The sequence below is a fragment of the Aspergillus piperis genome, assembly GCF_003184755.1.
Source record: "Aspergillus piperis CBS 112811 unplaced genomic scaffold BO85scaffold_5, whole genome shotgun sequence".
NCBI classification, from domain to species: domain Eukaryota; kingdom Fungi; phylum Ascomycota; class Eurotiomycetes; order Eurotiales; family Aspergillaceae; genus Aspergillus; species Aspergillus piperis.
This window is the reverse complement of record NW_020291595.1, coordinates 784,858-801,799: the sequence shown is the minus strand read 5'-3', so window position 1 is coordinate 801,799 and position 16,942 is coordinate 784,858. Positions and strand designations below refer to the sequence as shown.

Here is a 16,942-nt window from a genome sequence, read left to right as displayed (position 1 = left end):
TCCCGACTTAACCTCCCGAAGATTGGACCCCGAATTAAATATAAAAGCCCCCGACTTAAATCCCCTTGATGATAGAACCCTCCGAACGTTGAACCCCCGAAAACCCCCCGACTCGGCTTTCATCGGCGTTTTCACTTGCCGGTGGCTTTCGGCGTTTCGGCGTTTGAGTTGAACCCCCCAGTCCGGGCACAACGCCGAACGCCGAGCAAGGATAGTGGATGCAGAGGAAACGCCGAATGAGGGGTGGGTCGGCGTTTCGGAGTTTCCTTCGCTTTCTATGGACTTGTATTCGATGTGCGATCGGGGGGTTTTCACTTGGGAAACACAAGTTGGATTTGTAATTGGAGGGATTTCTCTTTATTGATGTGATTAATTAATTTTTCGCTACTTAAAGTAACTCCCGGCCGCATCGGCAACCTGCCCGCGCCCCTAGCACACTGCCCTAAAATCATTGTACTACTCATTGCTAATTCACAGCCTTTGATAGAAATAGTGGTTGCTTGTAGAAACGCGTTGGGCGGTGTACTGGATGGCCGATGCGGCCGGGAGTTACGTTAGTGGTTCGGTGGGGTGTTTGGAGTATACCCTTGGACGTGGTAGACTGCTAGGAGTGATTATCTTCGACTGGGGCTCGATGATGGCAGATCAGAAGATTATTGTACTAATTATTAGGAATTAATCTCGTAGATCTTGCTTTGGGGGACGTTAATAATGTCATGGATGAGCGGGATGGCAACGCCGGGTAGAAAGGGACCTTTATGGGTATCGAAGATAACTGAACGAAAATGGATATCACGAAGCATGTAAATATAAGGATGAATATTTGCTTATCTCCTTGTCTTTCAACAATCAGGTTACCTATGAGTAATCTTCTGGCTTCGCTTCTTTTATACCCGCAAAGTTGAGTATTGTGCGCACAAGAGCACATGCATAGCCTATAGCGAACTTGGTGTTCATCGCTCGGGTTTTGAACTGAAATTGGACATGCTCATCTCAGTTTGCAATTGCAGGGCAAGGGATTGGTGCTCGTAGCGTTGGGGGTCAAGTACGCCTTTGGGTTCTGTCATGCCATATCATACATCGTTTGAGGTTCTCTCAGTCCCCGCTGTCTTAATCCTCAAAAATTACCTGATAACCATGATGCTCTTATGGGTTATACTCAAGAAAAAAGGCTATAAATAGGAAATCTATGAATTGTTGTTTCAATGACAGTTTTGGCATTGAGTGACTGATAACATTTATGAACTCCAACCCTTGATAATTAGGACCGTAGTTGGTTCAGTAATAGCCAAATACTTCAAAAATAGAGATATTCCAGAGCATATGTTGAAATTCTGGCAACGCACAAATGAAAATCCACGGTGAGGCACACATCATGTGTTGGGGCCCGACTAAAATTAGCCGGACATGCAAGCTTGACCCGGACAAGCTTTTCGCTAAGTTCTTGGCTAACCAAGGCAGACTGTCTGGCTGGCTGGCACCGTCCAGCTAGTGCCAACCTTGAAGGCAACTGTAAACGCTGAATGGACTGGTCGCTGCTGCGCCACTTTTGAGAGTCTGCTGCTGCCTAGTCCCCTCTTTTCTGCCGAAGACCCCGGATTTTGCCCGGTCGCTCGTGAAGTTTTCGCTGCACCTCATGCGGCATCGGTCCGTGTCGTCGAGAGTGCATCGCAAATATGGCATATGAAGTCTCACGCGATCAACCTGAGGAAGGAGAGCCGTCCTCTTCTCGCGTTCTCGCTAAACACTCTCCTTTGGAGATGGTTCCTGAGGTAGAATCCGATCAGGATGAGAGCAGCTTCGAAGCTCTACCTCTGACCAATTTTGGTACTAAACGTCGGCGACGGCGAACCATCACTCGAGTACATCGCAGCAGGCTGCGCAGTCTATGTAGTTTGTGGAAATGCCGTCATTTATATTGCCATATTCATCCGTACTCCCGAAGAGCCATGCTTTGCAGATTCGTAAAGCGCCCGTTCTGGGGCGCCGTGATCGTGCTGTGAGTGTTGCTTGTCACCTGCATCAATGGTCGCTCGCTAATCCCATCTAGCGGCCTCCTCAAAATCGCCTCTCTCTTTTGGTCTGGCTTAGTATACCTCTTTCCAGACGACCTTGATGCCCGTCTCGACGCCTGGGTCTTCCCTGCCGGTCGCCCATCCATATTCTCGCATTGGACCACCCACGGTGTCGTCCCCGTGCGATGCCACTCACACAATGACTATTGGCGCGACGTACCGCTCCATTCGGCCCTTACCGCGGGCTGCATCGGTGTTGAAGCCGACGTCTGGCCATCCAACAATGACTTGCTCGTTGGACATACCCCCTTCACACTGCACCACGAAGTCACTCTCCGCAGCCTGTACCTCAATCCTCTTCTAGACCTGCTCCAGAAGCACAACACCCGGTCGAGCCAACTCGAGCCCGCGCACCATCCCGGCAGCTTCCGCGCCGGAGTATTCTCCAGCGACCCCTCACAGACTCTTGTCCTGCTCATCGATTTCAAGGAGCAGCCGGAGGCCACCTGGTCCATGGTGATGGAGCAGCTCCAACCCCTCCGTGACGGCGACTACCTCACATATTTCAACGGCACAGACGTCATCACCCGGCCCCTCACAGTCGTCGCTACAGGCGATGCGCCCTTCGATCGCATCACATCGAACCAAACATACCGGGACATCTTCTACGACGCCCCGCTAGACCAGCTCGCCCTCCTCCCACCCAGTACCGAACAATTCGATCATCCAGATCCACAAGCAGATCCTACCTACTCGTACAAGAATAGCTACTATGCCTCTGTCGACTTCCGCAAGACTATCGGCAGTCTATCCCGCAACCGCTTCTCGCAGGGACAGCTGGAGCTGGTCCGGAAACAGGTTGAAGCTGCGCACGCGCGGGGCTTGAAGGTGCGGTACTGGGGAACCCCGAGCTGGCCGCGGGGTTTGCGGAACCATGTTTGGCATGTGTTGGTGCGGGAGGGAGTGGATCTGATCAATGTGGATGATTTGAGGGAGGCCACGAGGCAGGATTGGAGGAAGCATCGGAGTTGGTTTTTTTGATGGCTGTGGATGGAGTAGCATGGTTCTGTATGCAGATATGTTGGTGGAGTTATGGAAATGTGAATGTGAATGTGATTTACTCATTGATATTACTCTTGTCTCATCTGGGTAAATGGTTCAGTACTCAATAATCACGTAGTTTAAAGAATGATGGGAACTTAAACAACCCTAATAAGTCAGTGACATCGCAAACATCTTACGAAATGGGAAAGTCCTACTGGTTGGGAGTCTTCAAGCAATACCAGGCGCGGTAGAAGAACAATTATATTTAAAGCATGAACATGGCTTTCTCTAGGAGTCTGCCATGTAAATATCCATCAGTTTCAACCACTACGTACATACAAGTGGCAACAGGGCATCTTCGGAGGCGGATAAATTCCTGCACAGACCGCATCATAAGTTCCCCTTGTCGCCAGGAGGAAACCAATTTCACCATTACATATAGCCCAATCCTGTCACGGCTGTGACAGAATCCAGTGGTCCATAATTCCTGTATTCCCATCTTCCTAATAAGTTCTGCTTCTTCAATAAACATGGACTACTTTGTAAGTGATCTCGTCAAGCCTCCAATACCATATACGAAGGGGTGGAACTTCAGTGCCCGATTACATGCTACACCAGCGCCCACACCAGTGACCCTAGATGGATGTCGCAACTCCGACGATGGGAGAGAAGAAAGAGCAACACTTCGTCCTGTGGCTCGATGCTGCAAATATCCTCCGCTACCAGGGGATCTTGGGCAACATACTGTCGACCTCGAGGTCTTGGACCCTATAAGAGTCGGTGACGGACATAGTGCACAAGTCTTTAATATCCGCGTCCTGAATCCAGAGTCCAACACCGAGACGTTTCAGGGGACAAGGGACTTAGTTGCTAAGGTGTATGATCCGCTCTACCTCGATGATCACGGCGGTTATCTCAATCCATTTCTTTGCGTGGACAAGCATTACACCCATGAGGCACAAACGTATCGAGTGCTCTCCGATCTCCAAGGGGACCTGATACCCCGCTTTTATGAATCTTATTCTACCGATATCAATTGTCAAGATATCGGTGACGACGCGGAGACAAGTGAAATGTGTTCACGGACTGTCCGTCTGATTTTGATTGAGCATATCCCTGGAAAATCGATGCTACAAGCCGGCCCAAGCAATTTCCCCCAACGGGATCGTCAGCAAATCATGAAATCCGTGATAGAATTTGAGTCCGAGGTCTATAGACGAGATATACTACTTACCGACTTGAGTCCCAGGAATGTCATGATGGTTCCACCGGGCTCGCGCCGGCAATGCAACCTTGTATTTCTGGACTTTGCTGGCGCTCTCTTCCGCCGAAAGCTGGATGAGCCGCTACTTGCCAGTAGAGAGTTTTTCCTCGGGCAGTATATTTCTCCAATTCTGCGATGGAAGAAGGGTATGAAGCTCGAATTTGACGACTGGATTGACTGGGAATGGGCAGACTGGGTCGATGCGGAATTTGCTCATACCGCCCACACTATCACTCCAGCAATGCGTGAGAGATACAGTAAGAAATAGGTGTGCTCACACGGCAAGATGTTCTCAGGACTATTTTCCCTGTGCAAACCAAACGGGCTCTACACACGTCAGTGCATTCGAATCCAGGTACAACTAGTTGAACTGCAATGCCAACTCAGATGACATACCGCTATCGACGGGTATCGGATGGCAGATCCTGGCTGATCTCAGGGTGATACGGCAGGCATAATCACCAGGAAGCCCACGACAAGCACTTGTGTGAATCATTCGAAGTCTATGCGCCTATTGCACAGGCCTAGACTGTATGTTTGAACAATTGATTGATCGAAGATTGTGAACGGCTTACCCTTGCTGTGAGTCATATGTTACTGCGAAATAATGGCGTGAGCTGAAAAATGGGGATACAATGCAATACACCTTCTCGGCGAGCATAACACAATGCCTCTCGGTCTGATCAATCTGCGGATGCATGATAGTCGCTTCGAGCACAACAACAGAAGATATGATCTGTCTTCTCGTTTTCTGGTATGTTTTCTAAAGAGGTCTATTTAGTATGCGGGGGGAGAGCTATGGGCTCAGACGTGCCATTTCCATTTCATGGCGTAATACCACCCCCCCGTTGACGCAGACGAAACAACATCTAACAACTTCTCCACTACTCCAAGGATGCAAGTTTTATAATATAATAGCAACAGGGAAGTCCAGTCTTCAGCCACAATATACAGACACATTCAACCACGTAGTGATTGCTTTGGACGGCCTGCTTCGGATTGCTATTGATACTCTGTAGTGAAACGAGTATTTCCATACTTCCGTTATTTGCCACGTAATAATCCGGCACCGTCATAAATCATGAACTGAGCGATGTGCATAAAGCCACATTCTTATATTTTATTTTGACGTGACTTTGTTTGGTAATGAGTGCTACTACTAATGCAGGGGTTCTGTCCACGGGATGCACCCGATCTGGATACTTAGGTCTTACTACCACTACGTGGGACGATGACAATGACTAGGATCCGATTTGCGGAGGCTTGGCCTGGGGACCCCGCACTGGACCCAGTATGCTTATGCAGGTGCTATGATCTTCTCGAAGTGCAGTCGAAGGCATATGTGGGTCTACTAACTACGACGGCGCTAGAAGTTCCGTGTGTGAAGGGTATGAAAAAATCTGTATTCAAACAGTATGTCCAAGGGTCATCGCTGAAAGTTCGACAAATGCAAAACTATGTACATCAAATGCTTCGTATCACCAAATCATGGCATGTGTTTCTGTGATTTTTTTACAGCTTCTCCTGGGTCTTGCTGGCCTTGTTGAACCGCTCGAAGGAGGAGACCGGGGGAGCGGAGTTGGGGTTGGGGTGGTGCTTCTTCAGAGCCATGGTGACGTTGTACTCCAGGTCGAGCTGGGCCTTGGGGTCATCGGTCTTGGGCTTGAAGTCGACAACCAGATCGTCCTTGACGGCGAAGACGGAATCGATGTCGAGATGAGGGTCGTCGGAGGGGTAGATCTGGTTGATGACGGTGGCGTAGTCGGGGTGGGTGATCATCAGGTGAATGTGGGCAGGACGCATGGGAGAGCGGTCCATGAGGTTGAGGAGAACTCCGGCGGGACCGTCGGTGGGGAGAGAGTAAGGAGTGGGGTGGTAGCAGTACCACCAGAACTCGCCCTTCTCGTTGGAGCGGAACTTGCCGCGAAGGTTGTTCTCGGTCTGGTTGGGGTCCTGGAAGTCGTACTGGCCGTTGGCGGAGGCTTGCCAGATGTCAAGAACGGCACCGACGATGGGAGCACCAGTCTCCATGTCCTTCAGAACACCGTGCATGAAGGTGACCTTTCCGTTGGGGTTGGGGTCCTGAATGATGCTGTCGCCGAGCTCACGGAAGGGAGCGTTGGGAGACCAGAAGGGGCCGAGAATGACGTTGGAGGTGGGGGAAACACCGTCCTCAGTGACGATCTTGTTGGCGATCTCATCGACAAGGCTGTGGGGAGATAACAGTTAGCTTTGAGTCCGGTGCGACCGCTGTTGTTGTGTGGTTGGACTTACGATTCCAGACCGATGACATCGCAGATACGGTGGCACTCGTTACGGATGGGAGTGCTGATCTTTCCGATGGAGTTGATGAACTCGACACCAAGCATCCACTCAGCGGAGGTAAGCTCAACCTCACGAGCGAAGTCGTGGATGTGTCTGATCAGGGCGCCAAGGACCACACGAGCACGCTCGGGGGTCTTGGGTCCCATAGAGTTGACCACATAGGGAGTGAAGTTAGGGTCGAAGCGGCGGTTGGTAGACATGTTGTCTGTGTGTGTATGTGTGGTAAAAAGAGGAGAAAGGTAGAAGGTAAAGGTTGAGAGAGGAGTGAGATGTAGAATGATGGGAGACAAAAACTCAGCGAGGTCTGGAGGGTCTATATACACGATGAATTTGGTCGTGGCAAGTCTGGATAGAACGGCGAGCGACGGCAAATCGATCGGCTACAACTCCGTGTGGGGACAGTGCGACGGTACCAGACACCCAAAGTTACCGTTGCCACATGCCGACGGATCTGATGGGTTGCATGATGCGATGTTTCAGTTTTCGCAGTTCGTAGTGGGAACAGCCGAACGACGGCAGGTTGAATGTGCCTTGCCGAATTAGCAAGATTACCTGCATATCAAAATCGATAATTGATTTTGATATCAAACTGCATTGCTGCGCGGTGATCCCGGGGTTGCTCTTACCCGCGGGTAAGTGCTCCCTGCCTTCCCCAGCTCTCCGCCTTCCTATCCGGACTGACGCCTCCTCGACGAACTGTTTTTCCGCCCTGCCATTCACCTACCGACCAACAGCCTTGTTGGCAATGGGCTGATTATACTTCTGAAGTAGGGGTTCTATGCACAGCATCCTCATCGTGTGGACCAATCAAGATGTTTCAAGTAGTAATCCTACTTTGGGAAGTAGCTGAGCCTTTTGTCAGCTCTTCGATCTCTCCCCAATTCGATTGGCATCTTACATACCATTATAAACAATCACACAAGGTTCCTCCATATCTATCGGAGTTTAGCTCTCATAGTGAATACAGAAGAACCTGTCACGATCAATGTCCTGGCAATCCCTCTATGCTGCTCATAATTCTGCCGGCAAGTCGACGGCTGGCAATCCGGGGGCGGGGGCGGGGTGACTGCCGGGGGGAAAAACAAAAACCTGCGCTCTTCCCCAAAGAGGACAGCGGTGTGTGCGCCTTTACTTTTTGACGGGCTCTAATTGGCGCTGACCCTTTCCGGCCTCGAAGCCGATATGAGACCGGCATCCGGGCAGGACCCCGTTGCCGTTGGGCACGTGCCATCCTTAATCTCGGGATTGACAAGCGGGGCGGCATACCGATGCCCCGGGAAGAATGACCCCAGGTCGACCACGCTGCACTGTAGGGCAGTATCCGGGGTGGTGATTAACCACGGCTACCCCTGGATGTCGTATGATTGTAAGCCGGGGGAGTGGATCTACCCTCTTCCCTCTCAACACGGCATCGCTGCCGACTCTGATTCCCTCTTCCGTCGAGTTGGGTATTGCGGATGAGCTACCGGTAGAATCAACCATCTACTGCCGTGACAGGGCACTTCTTTTACACATCAGACCATATGTGACTATACCAGTATAGTGCCTAGTCAACCTCGAAACAATTCAGTTGTTTTCAACATTCTGGCGCCTTCCAAGCCAAGTTGGACAGCTTTTGTACAGTAGTAGACAGTGTCAGACCTGTTTTCCACGCGAGGGCTCTGGTATAGTTCACGCCAACTGCCAACCCAGCCTTCCACACGTTGAGCTAGCCTGACTCAATCAGTCAAACCTCATTGGCGCGCATTCCGCCTGCGATCTATGCACCAAGTAGCGTAGCCACGTGCGAACCAGCCTTAGTGGTGTGGACCGGAAACTGACCAATACACCAGAAATAGACCCGAATGATAGACTCTTCTCCGCTGGCTAGCCGCAAGAGGCATTTGAGGGACTTCCCATGTCGTCAAAGCTCCAAGACCACAATTGCCATCCGTCCTTGACAAGCGGATCCCGTCAAGGGACAAACAAATCCCCGGGAGTGGGCACCAGGACCGTCCCGATTCCTTCCCCGGATATTCCCAAACCTTCTATACATGGGTACGTCTGCGGCAGGGACCAGGCTAGGTCATAGTTGCAGTAGTTAGCCCACCTAGTAGTCTCTTGGCTGCCTGTTGTCATCGCCTGAGGCACCAACTGGACTTAAAACAGTCTAGACTGGGCTCTGTACGCTGTTCGATTAGTCTTTCCCCGGTATTAGCACGGCCCGTTCCTGGCTAGCTGTCTATTGGTGCAGTCCCTGCATTCGGGGGGTCTAGCATATGGTTCGTCTTGGTTCAACGTTCGTCGGGGAACCGTGTAGTCGTGTACAATTGTTTGGAGCCCATATCAAGGGGCGAACCATTGAGCATGAAGCAAATTTAATTTTTCTGTTGGAATCAACCAGTAGGCTTTTGCCAGTTGGGATCCCCTATAGGTGAGAGTTACTTGTACGGGTCTCGGTTTTTGGAAGCTATACAGATCTGGAGATGTCTCATTGCGGAAGCCCTCATCATGGGGTTTTGCTTGCAATTCTATCAGTCAATGTAAATCAATACTGGTAATTTTGTTTCACTCTCTTGTTGGCTAAATCTGTTCTTAACAATAAATCTTTTGACGAATTTCAAAATACAAATGTCGAAAATCGGTCGTTGTTGGCAATCAGTTTGTCCTGGTGGTTTAGATATATATTTCTATGCCCTATACTTTGGTGCTACCAGAGACGCTGAACACCATGAATTGCGAAAGACCTTTCCAATACGCAAAAATAGCCAACTAAAATACAAAGTCATTCTTTGATCTAATTAATTACTATAGGATAGTATTTTCCATCGAAAGTCTCATGTCTCATAATCAAGCCTGTACTATTAAATTGTGCGACCATTGTTAGGAAAATATATGCCTCAGGCATGAATGCTTTCTGCGCAACCTGGCACCTTAAACCAAGGGCCAATTGCACACGTAAGAATCAATTAGCCGCAACAATGAATAGACTTCCCAATTCTGGCCACACCATCGTCCCATCTACGAATCAGTCCAATTTTGCTGCTGTGCTCCCATGGTCACCTCCTTGCCGATGCATGGTACATTGTTCCTCCGCTCCGGGGAGTCGGTTGGGGTCAGACCCGATCCTGCCCGGGGCGGCAGTTACGCTATCCGGCCACGCCCGGCCACTACAGGCTCGGTAGTTGAAGAATGTCAGCATCCGTGATCCTCCGCCTCTTTGGTTCCTGCCCCGGCTTCACTTGTCTCCGTCCTGAAGATTGGTCCTACCAGCAGCCACGAGCGATTCTATTGGACACCGTCAAGGCACGATGGTCATGTGCATGGTTACATTTACTATCGATTCAGCAAAGCCTAATCCCCCTCGGGGTTGACCGTAACAGTGACTGAGAACTTCTCTGATTCGCACTCCCCTTCCATCTATGACGCTGATCCTGGCCACCTACGGACAGCTTCTCCGCACTGGCTCTCCACTGCCCCAGCACCTCCCCGGATTTCCACTGGCGCATCCATCCATTGCATCTAAGTAATGATATCAATCTCGTCCCAATTTTGAGATTCCATCTCTTCAGCGAGCATCATCACTCAATTAGATCGAAGATCAAGCTCAATTCCCCAGGCCGCCATGTGCGATCCAGATATTACCCGTCGATCCCCCGCTTGGGGAAGACGATCGAACAGCCCCCTGGCTTGGAGATGCTATATTCCTTCTCCTATTTAGCTGCATAGCAAAGACCTCAGTAGTATAAGCCCCTATCTTCCAATTCTTCACCATCTCAATGAAGACAGAATGCCTTCAGACAACCTCTCCATCTTCCCCTCAACATCGATGTCTTCCACCCCCAGCTCCCAGGAGAAACCCCCTACCACCGAACCAACCCTCGTGAGAACAAACACCTCTACAGCAACTCCCAATGACTCCTTCCACTTCGACTTCGGGCCTCTCGCCCACGTCAACACGGCAGGAACCACCTATCCCGCCTTCGCAGGCGAACTTCAACCGGGTCTATGGAAGCCCCAGAAGCGCCGCAAGATGGCCAATCCCGCACCGTTAGGCCTATGCGGGTTTGCGCTCACGACATTCCTCCTGGGCTGCATCAACATGCAGACGTTGGGAATTGCCACTCCCAACATCATCGTCGGTCCTGCGTTTGCATACGGGGGTCTTGTCCAGCTTCTCGCGGGCATGTGGTACGTACATACCTCCAACCCAGAAACTCAATTCTCCCATCCACCCAACCATAACCACTAACCAACAAAACCAGGGAAATGGCCGCCGGCAACACCTTCGGCGCAACCGCGCTCTCCTCCTACGGCGGCTTCTGGATCTCCCTGTCCATAGTCTTCATTCCAGGTGGATTCGACATCCAGGGCGCCTACAAAGCAGCCAATAATGGCAGCTTGTCGATGTTCTATGACGCATTCGGATTATTCCTAATGGTACTGTACTTCCCCCCACCTCCCCACTCCCATACCCCCCACCAAGACTAATTTGGAATGAAATGCATACAGGGCTGGTTCATCTTCACTTTCCTCCTTTGGCTCTGCACGCTCAAATCAACCTACGTCTTCTGCGCCCTCTTCGCAGCCGTTGATATCGCCCTCCTTCTCCTAGCAGTCGGGTATATCCACCGCACAGCGCCGGAGGTGCCCAACGCGAAGATTATAAAGGCGGGTGGGTTGTTTGCGCTGCTGGGTGCGTTTATGGCTTGGTATGTTGCACTTGCGGGTATCGCGGACGATAGTAATAGTTTCTTTCTTGTTCCTGTGTTTCATTTCCCCTGGTCGGAGAAGGGGAGGGAGTCGAGGAGGAAGGAGGAGAGTGAGGGGAGTGTTTGATTTGTTGATTTTGATACCATGATTTTGCTGATGGGTTATGGGTTTTTGCATGTGTGATGTGTTATGAGTAGGGGTTCTTTTGGTCTTGGGATGCTTGCTTTGTGCTTTTGCTTTTGGTGACTACCTTGGATCGGTATTTGGTATGGATGGATGGTGGGATTTAGGCGCTTGGATTAGTACTTGACTTATTTCTTTGGGTTTCTTTTTCTTTTTCTTTTTCCTTTTCCTTTTCCTTTTCTTTTTCTTTTCTTTTCTTTTTTTTTTCTTCTGGATCTAGACTCGCGCCGTACTAGACTAGACGACCCTATGTCTCCTCCAAGCTAGATGATGATAAGAATACCATTAAATCCTGAACCACAATGCCGGACAACCAGTAAATCTGAAGGCCTTTTAGGTACACCCAACATAAGAATCTGCAATCATCCACCATTCGCGTAACAAGACAAGCACACCACACGCCACCCCAACTACCCATACAACAAACCACCAGAGACAGCGGTATAATCACCACATCCGCAAATACGTCCCCACGCGCCTCCACCTCGGCATCCCATAATACACATCCAACCGCCGAATTTCCTCCGCAGTCAACACCGCCCTTCCCGTACCCAAATCAGCAGTGTTTGGATCGCGCCACTCGGTCCGAAAGACAATCTTGTACAGTACCGTGGCAACGATAATCAATATGAGTCCGATGGTGTAAGAGAAGAAGTTGTATGCTGAGAAGGAGTTGTCCATCTATCGTCGATTAGTGAGGGGGTTAGGGGTTAAGCTTAGTGTGTGGTAGAGAGGGGGGATGTCTTACTGGTTCGATTCCCAGGTAGAGAAGACAGACGAGAAGTAGTGTTGATATGATAAGAACTGTGACCGGGGCTAGTGGCCATAGAGGGGAGTGCCATGCGTAGGCTGGAGTTCTTAGCAGCGTGCTATTCTGGGCTTTGATGGCGGCGCGGAAGCGGAACGAAGTGATTGCGATGATGGCCCAGTTGGTGAAGAAGGAGGCGCTGGTTATGGCGATGAGCCAATTGAGGACTTCGAGGCCGCCGGCTATGAGTCTATTCGTTAGTAATGCTGGGGGAGGGGTTGGTTGTGCATGAGTTACAATAGGGGCTTGGGGGACGGGGCGAACCGCTCAAGCTCATGTAGGTTATTGTGACTCCTACAACGGCAGTAATGGCGAGTGCCCATCTTGGACGACCCTCCTCGTCCACTTTGGCAATGAATGGAGGTAGTAGCTTTTGGAGTGCCATGGTGCGGAGGATGCGCGAAGGAAGGAATATTCCTTCTAGAGCAATGGCGAGGATGCCGATGATCAGACACGCGTTGATGAGACTGGGAATACCCTTGATTCCGGCGTCTTCGACGGCAATCACAAAGGGGGACGTGGTCACGCTGGATCCGCCTAGTAGGCGTGAGTCGTCTGAGGGAACAATGATCGACACGAGCACCACGGAAACGAGATAGAAGACCGCTACTCGCCATGGGACTAGGTTGGCTGCGTGTGCCATCGAGTAGCGAGGCGATTCGGCTTCGCCGCCCATGACTCCGATGAAGACCTGGTCACCAGTGCCCCAGATAGCAAGTAATGCGGCGTTGGCAAATCCCTGTATCTATGGCTGAGCTCTGATCGGAACATGATTTGCATGGGGTACTCACACCAAAACCATTCTTGAATGCTGGGAGCTCTGTCCATGTACTTCCATCTCGTACAAACCCTGACGGACCGGCACCGCCGATTATCGCCAGTGAGATGATCGTGATAAAGAGGAATAGCAGCACCTTGACCAAGGAGCCAAAGTATTCAAGCCCGCCGAAATACTTGTTCGGCACCAGGAATACCGCCAAACAGATAACCAGGTATATCGTGACTACATTTGTAAGCAGGTACCGTGCGTTGAGATTGAAGCAGACTCACGCAAAGCTGCTTCAGGTATGGCCCCGTCGGCCCAGAAGTTGACTAAAAGCACGAAGAAGGTCCCTTCGGACGCAAACACCGTCGTCCATCCTAGCAATAGATGAGTTCACATGACCGTTGGAATGTCTGAGCTTGGCCACTCACCTAGCCATTCTGCAACGCCAGCACCAAAAGCCAATGCTGGGTCAACCCATCGATCGGCGTAGTCGATGTAGTTGCCTGAAGTGGGAAACGCAATCGTCATCTCGGACAATGTTTGCAAGTTGGCCCAGACTCCGATGCAGGCGATCAAATAGCCTATGAACATGTTTCCTGGGCCTCCCTCGCCTAGTGCCTTCCCCGTCGCTATGAATAAACCACTTCCGACATTGGAACCCAGAGATATTACCTGTCGTAATCAGTATACTGTGTGGTTTGGGTCGTGAGATGGTGCATACGTGAATCAGACGTGGAGTTAATGTTCGATGCAGTGCCCCTGATCCTTCCACGTCGGAGTCTATCTGGCCTTCGTCCACCGAATGTGTGGGCGTGAGATCCAGTGCTTTCTCACTGCACACTTTCGAGGAGCTATCTGGACCACTGATAACTTTCAATTGGGATTCCATGACAGCAGGATAAGTAGTAATCAAATTCGTGGGCGATTGAGCGATTGCCAAAGCAAGGGAAACAAAATGGTCTTTAGAATAGGGTGTTGCATTTAGGGTATGTGACTATCGGTATATCAACTCGCTCTCACCTTCCCGATCCAAGATCTCCGCACTGATAAGAGGCAAGCAGTGGTTGATCCGACTCGCTCCTGACCTATCAATAATCAGCTAGACGGGGATTCGGACCTCAGTTGGTTGCTGCTAACGCACGGGAACGATTGGCAAGATAAGGGTTTTCGCAGGTGCTCGTTCCGAGTTAACTCAAAACCCCCATTCTTAGCTCATCAGGTCTTCTCGGGATCCCAGTCCACGGAATGTTGTGCATTCCAGGGAGGTCTCGAACGTGCCATACCTCTGGACAATGTCAAGGGCCACGGTAAACATACGGTTCCCGGAGCTCTCCCCAGATCGTTCTAGCCATCTAATGAAGGCTTGCCTGGTCAATGTTTCAAGTGCTTCATACACGGCGACTCCCGATCATCATGTATTTGAAGATCAATTCAGAGCTCTTTGCGTCTGCTTGTTGAACATAGATAAGGGGTCCTCTGCCGAACGTATGGTTGTAAGTTTGGGGATTGATGCCCCTCACGCACCGATGAAAGGTAATTATTAAGGGCTTATGAACTGCCTGGAAAGGTGACATAGAACAGCTCGTTGCCCAGCACGTACTTGTGCCCATACTGAACCCCTTGCCCATCCAGTTCATCCAAGGCGGATTCAAGCGGGTACCGTCTGAGAGTGACAGCTGCTCTAAGGCATTTGGGGCAAGGTGGCGTCTTACCACAATGATCCGTCAGTAACTGTACCTTGAATCAGCTACCACCCCAAGAAAATGGCACAAATTAAAGGCAGCCTGCGTGCATGTAGCTCTTCCTAGGCAGTTTCCTGGATGAGGCCAGTGCAAGGAGGTAACCAAAGCAGGCGCGGTGGGTCCGATATGCGCTCACAGTCGAGCATCCGCTTCACACATCGAACACCGGGACCGGCCTCGGTCGCATTTCACCTTACCGGCTTGACAGTAGAAACAAGCGGCGTGGGATGCCATAATGCAGCGTATCTAGCCTCACAGAGTTGTAAGGAAGCTTGAGCAAGACTATCACGAGAAGTCAGGATGGTTGATACTTGAACCCATGATGATTGGCTGTACATGCGGGGTTTGCCTATGATATGTTATCACCTTGAGACACTTAGGGATCGAACTGCCATTCACGTCGTCACAAGACAACCAGATGCGGAGAAGCGCTGTAGGATGATTGGCGACGGCGGCTCCACCTGCCAAAACAGCCTGGAGATACTCCGCTTCGGGGTCACATACTTGAACCGAGCTGCCACTAGAACAGATAAGAAGCCGTCCTACCGCTCGATATGCAGACTGCCATCGTGTTATACCACCTTGAAAGTCTGCTCTTGCTGTTATGACTGTCAAGCAATCTCCAGTTCAACGCATCGACCGGGCCGACGTGGAGGCCATCATCCAAGCTATCATCAAGGATGGCTGCTGTATCATCAAGGATTTCACCGATGCGGCAACTATAAAGCAGGTCAACGAGGAAGTGCAGCCTTACCTGGATGCCGACAAGCCCTGGAAGGTGGGTGGACAGACCCTTTCGAACCCTTGCACGTCTAACAATATCAGGGTGACCTCTTTCCACCTGAAACACGCCGCTGTGCGAACCTCGCAGGCCGTAGCAAAACTGCCCGGGAGAAATGGCTGGTCGATCCGCTCATTCGTGCTCTGACAGCGAGGTTTGTTGATAAAACAACCTCCAACTTCTATGGAGAAACAAAGCACACATATACCAGCGAGGCGATCTGCTCGATCGCGATGACATTTGACATAGGGCCTGGTGCCAAGGCACAGCGGCTTCATCGTGACGACAAGAACTTTCATGTAGATCATGAAGACCAGAGCACTACGGGCTATCGGGTGGGCTCGGATGTAATGATGGCCTTCATGGTTCCCGGGATCAAGACAACAGTCGAGAATGGTGCCACCATCGCCATCCCCGGTAGTCACCTGTGGGGATCCGACCGGGCACCCAAGATGGACGAGGCCGTCGCGGCGGAGTTGGATGTGACCGACTGCTGGGTGATGCTGGGAGGACTGTACCATGCAGGGGGCGCGAATGTCACACAAAATGAGCGACGGGTAGTACATGGCATGTTTTTCACGCGCGGATTCCATCGACAGGAGGAGAACGTTTATCTTGCCAACACAGCCGAAGAAGTACTGTCCTGGTCTCCGGAGGCTCAGAAAGTGATGGGATACGAGGTATCCAGTCCCAATATTGGGTTTGTGGGCTTCCAGACCCCGCTGCAGTATTTGCGCGGAGAGGAGGTCGGCGACGCATTCGGGGACTTTGATCCTTCCCAGGAGCAGCCTAAATGAGGCCACGGATCCCAACTGCGTCGTGTCGTTTCACCGCAGCCATTATTACAAGCAGTCTTTCCCCGAAGTGAAGTTAGTCTCCGATCCAAACCTAAATGAAGAGATTTGAAATTATCCTCGATCGGCTTTAGGTATAGCGCTTTTCCAACAGGTCGCCGTCACGGAAAGCAACAGCATTCGAAACAGTAGGCAGCGTTGAGCGTTAGTAGACTTGAATCATTCGTCGGGGAATGCAGTCTCAGTTAAATTAGCACAGGCTAGCGAGTAGAGAATCATAGAAGGCGTGAGATCATTCCACGACAGCTGCGTTCCCGACTAGTGTCACAACATACGACACAGCAACTCCTAGTCACGCCTTGCTCTCGCAAAATGTCAGTGAAACCCAAGAACCTCAGGTAACCGGGCACCGGGTAGCTGGTAATACTTGGCTCTGTGATGCCATGTCGACATGTGCGAGGCAACAAACCCCATGAGTCAGGCGGTCGTCATACGTAGCATCAACTCAAGGCATCCTTCCACATGTCA

The 16,942-nt window shown here is 50.9% G+C and overlaps 6 protein-coding genes across 6 annotated transcripts; 4 read left to right on the top strand and 2 right to left on the bottom strand.

Annotated features, from left to right (window-relative positions):
• Positions 1 to 1,644: 1,644 nt before the first annotated feature.
• Positions 1,645 to 3,165, top strand: BO85DRAFT_518482 (uncharacterized protein). The gene is made up of 2 exons (XM_025664976.1): positions 1,645 to 1,999; positions 2,051 to 3,165. The coding sequence occupies exons 1-2, from the start codon at positions 1,677 to 1,679 to the stop codon at positions 3,054 to 3,056; spliced, it is 1,329 nt and encodes a 442-aa protein (XP_025517619.1). The 5' UTR covers positions 1,645 to 1,676; the 3' UTR covers positions 3,057 to 3,165.
• A 554-nt stretch (positions 3,166 to 3,719) lies between these two features.
• Positions 3,720 to 4,591, top strand: BO85DRAFT_457785 (uncharacterized protein; the record flags this gene model as incomplete). Its single annotated transcript, XM_025661542.1, has 2 exons — positions 3,720 to 3,805; positions 3,835 to 4,591. 2 exons carry the CDS (start codon positions 3,720 to 3,722, stop codon positions 4,589 to 4,591), a joined length of 843 nt encoding a protein of 280 aa, XP_025517618.1.
• A 1,115-nt stretch (positions 4,592 to 5,706) lies between these two features.
• Positions 5,707 to 6,934, bottom strand: BO85DRAFT_393420 (putative catechol dioxygenase). The gene is made up of 2 exons (XM_025656882.1): positions 6,598 to 6,934; positions 5,707 to 6,532 (listed from the first exon to the last, which is right to left on the bottom strand). The coding sequence occupies exons 1-2, from the start codon at positions 6,846 to 6,848 to the stop codon at positions 5,836 to 5,838; spliced, it is 948 nt and encodes a 315-aa protein (XP_025517617.1). The 5' UTR covers positions 6,849 to 6,934; the 3' UTR covers positions 5,707 to 5,835.
• A 3,056-nt stretch (positions 6,935 to 9,990) lies between these two features.
• Positions 9,991 to 11,886, top strand: BO85DRAFT_393418 (acetate uptake transporter family protein). Its single transcript, XM_025656881.1, has 3 exons — positions 9,991 to 10,818; positions 10,893 to 11,067; positions 11,140 to 11,886. The coding sequence occupies exons 1-3, from the start codon at positions 10,418 to 10,420 to the stop codon at positions 11,464 to 11,466; spliced, it is 903 nt and encodes a 300-aa protein (XP_025517616.1). The 5' UTR covers positions 9,991 to 10,417; the 3' UTR covers positions 11,467 to 11,886.
• Positions 11,887 to 11,970: 84 nt separating this feature from the next.
• Positions 11,971 to 13,986, bottom strand: BO85DRAFT_367926 (proline-specific permease; the record flags this gene model as incomplete). The annotated part of the gene is made up of 7 exons (XM_025655840.1): positions 11,971 to 12,204; positions 12,302 to 12,513; positions 12,596 to 13,070; positions 13,123 to 13,334; positions 13,382 to 13,471; positions 13,526 to 13,769; positions 13,819 to 13,986. The coding sequence occupies 7 exons, from the start codon at positions 13,984 to 13,986 to the stop codon at positions 11,971 to 11,973; spliced, it is 1,635 nt and encodes a 544-aa protein (XP_025517615.1).
• A 1,446-nt stretch (positions 13,987 to 15,432) lies between these two features.
• Positions 15,433 to 16,531, top strand: BO85DRAFT_393412 (phytanoyl-CoA dioxygenase family protein). Its single transcript, XM_025656880.1, has 2 exons — positions 15,433 to 15,617; positions 15,665 to 16,531. Exons 1-2 carry the CDS (start codon positions 15,444 to 15,446, stop codon positions 16,415 to 16,417), a joined length of 927 nt encoding a protein of 308 aa, XP_025517614.1. The 5' UTR covers positions 15,433 to 15,443; the 3' UTR covers positions 16,418 to 16,531.
• The last annotated feature ends 411 nt before the right edge of the window (positions 16,532 to 16,942 follow it).

Bases quoted from the DNA above. Each gene is read 5' to 3' on its own strand.
- BO85DRAFT_518482 (XM_025664976.1), top strand. From the start codon at position 1,677: ATGGCATATGAAGTCTCACGCGATCAACCTGAGGAAGGAGAGCCGTCC. The intron at 2,000-2,050 runs GTGAGTGTTGCT...AATCCCATCTAG, and splicing joins TGGGGCGCCGTGATCGTGCT to CGGCCTCCTCAAAATCGCCT.
- BO85DRAFT_393420 (XM_025656882.1), bottom strand. From the start codon at position 6,848: ATGTCTACCAACCGCCGCTTCGACCCTAACTTCACTCCCTATGTGGTC. The intron at 6,533-6,597 runs GTAAGTCCAACC...ATCTCCCCACAG, and splicing joins GATGTCATCGGTCTGGAATC to CCTTGTCGATGAGATCGCCA.
- BO85DRAFT_393418 (XM_025656881.1), top strand. From the start codon at position 10,418: ATGCCTTCAGACAACCTCTCCATCTTCCCCTCAACATCGATGTCTTCC. The intron at 10,819-10,892 runs GTACGTACATAC...CAACAAAACCAG, and splicing joins CAGCTTCTCGCGGGCATGTG to GGAAATGGCCGCCGGCAACA. The intron at 11,068-11,139 runs GTACTGTACTTC...AAATGCATACAG, and splicing joins CATTCGGATTATTCCTAATG to GGCTGGTTCATCTTCACTTT.
- BO85DRAFT_393412 (XM_025656880.1), top strand. From the start codon at position 15,444: ATGACTGTCAAGCAATCTCCAGTTCAACGCATCGACCGGGCCGACGTG. The intron at 15,618-15,664 runs GTGGGTGGACAG...TAACAATATCAG, and splicing joins ATGCCGACAAGCCCTGGAAG to GGTGACCTCTTTCCACCTGA.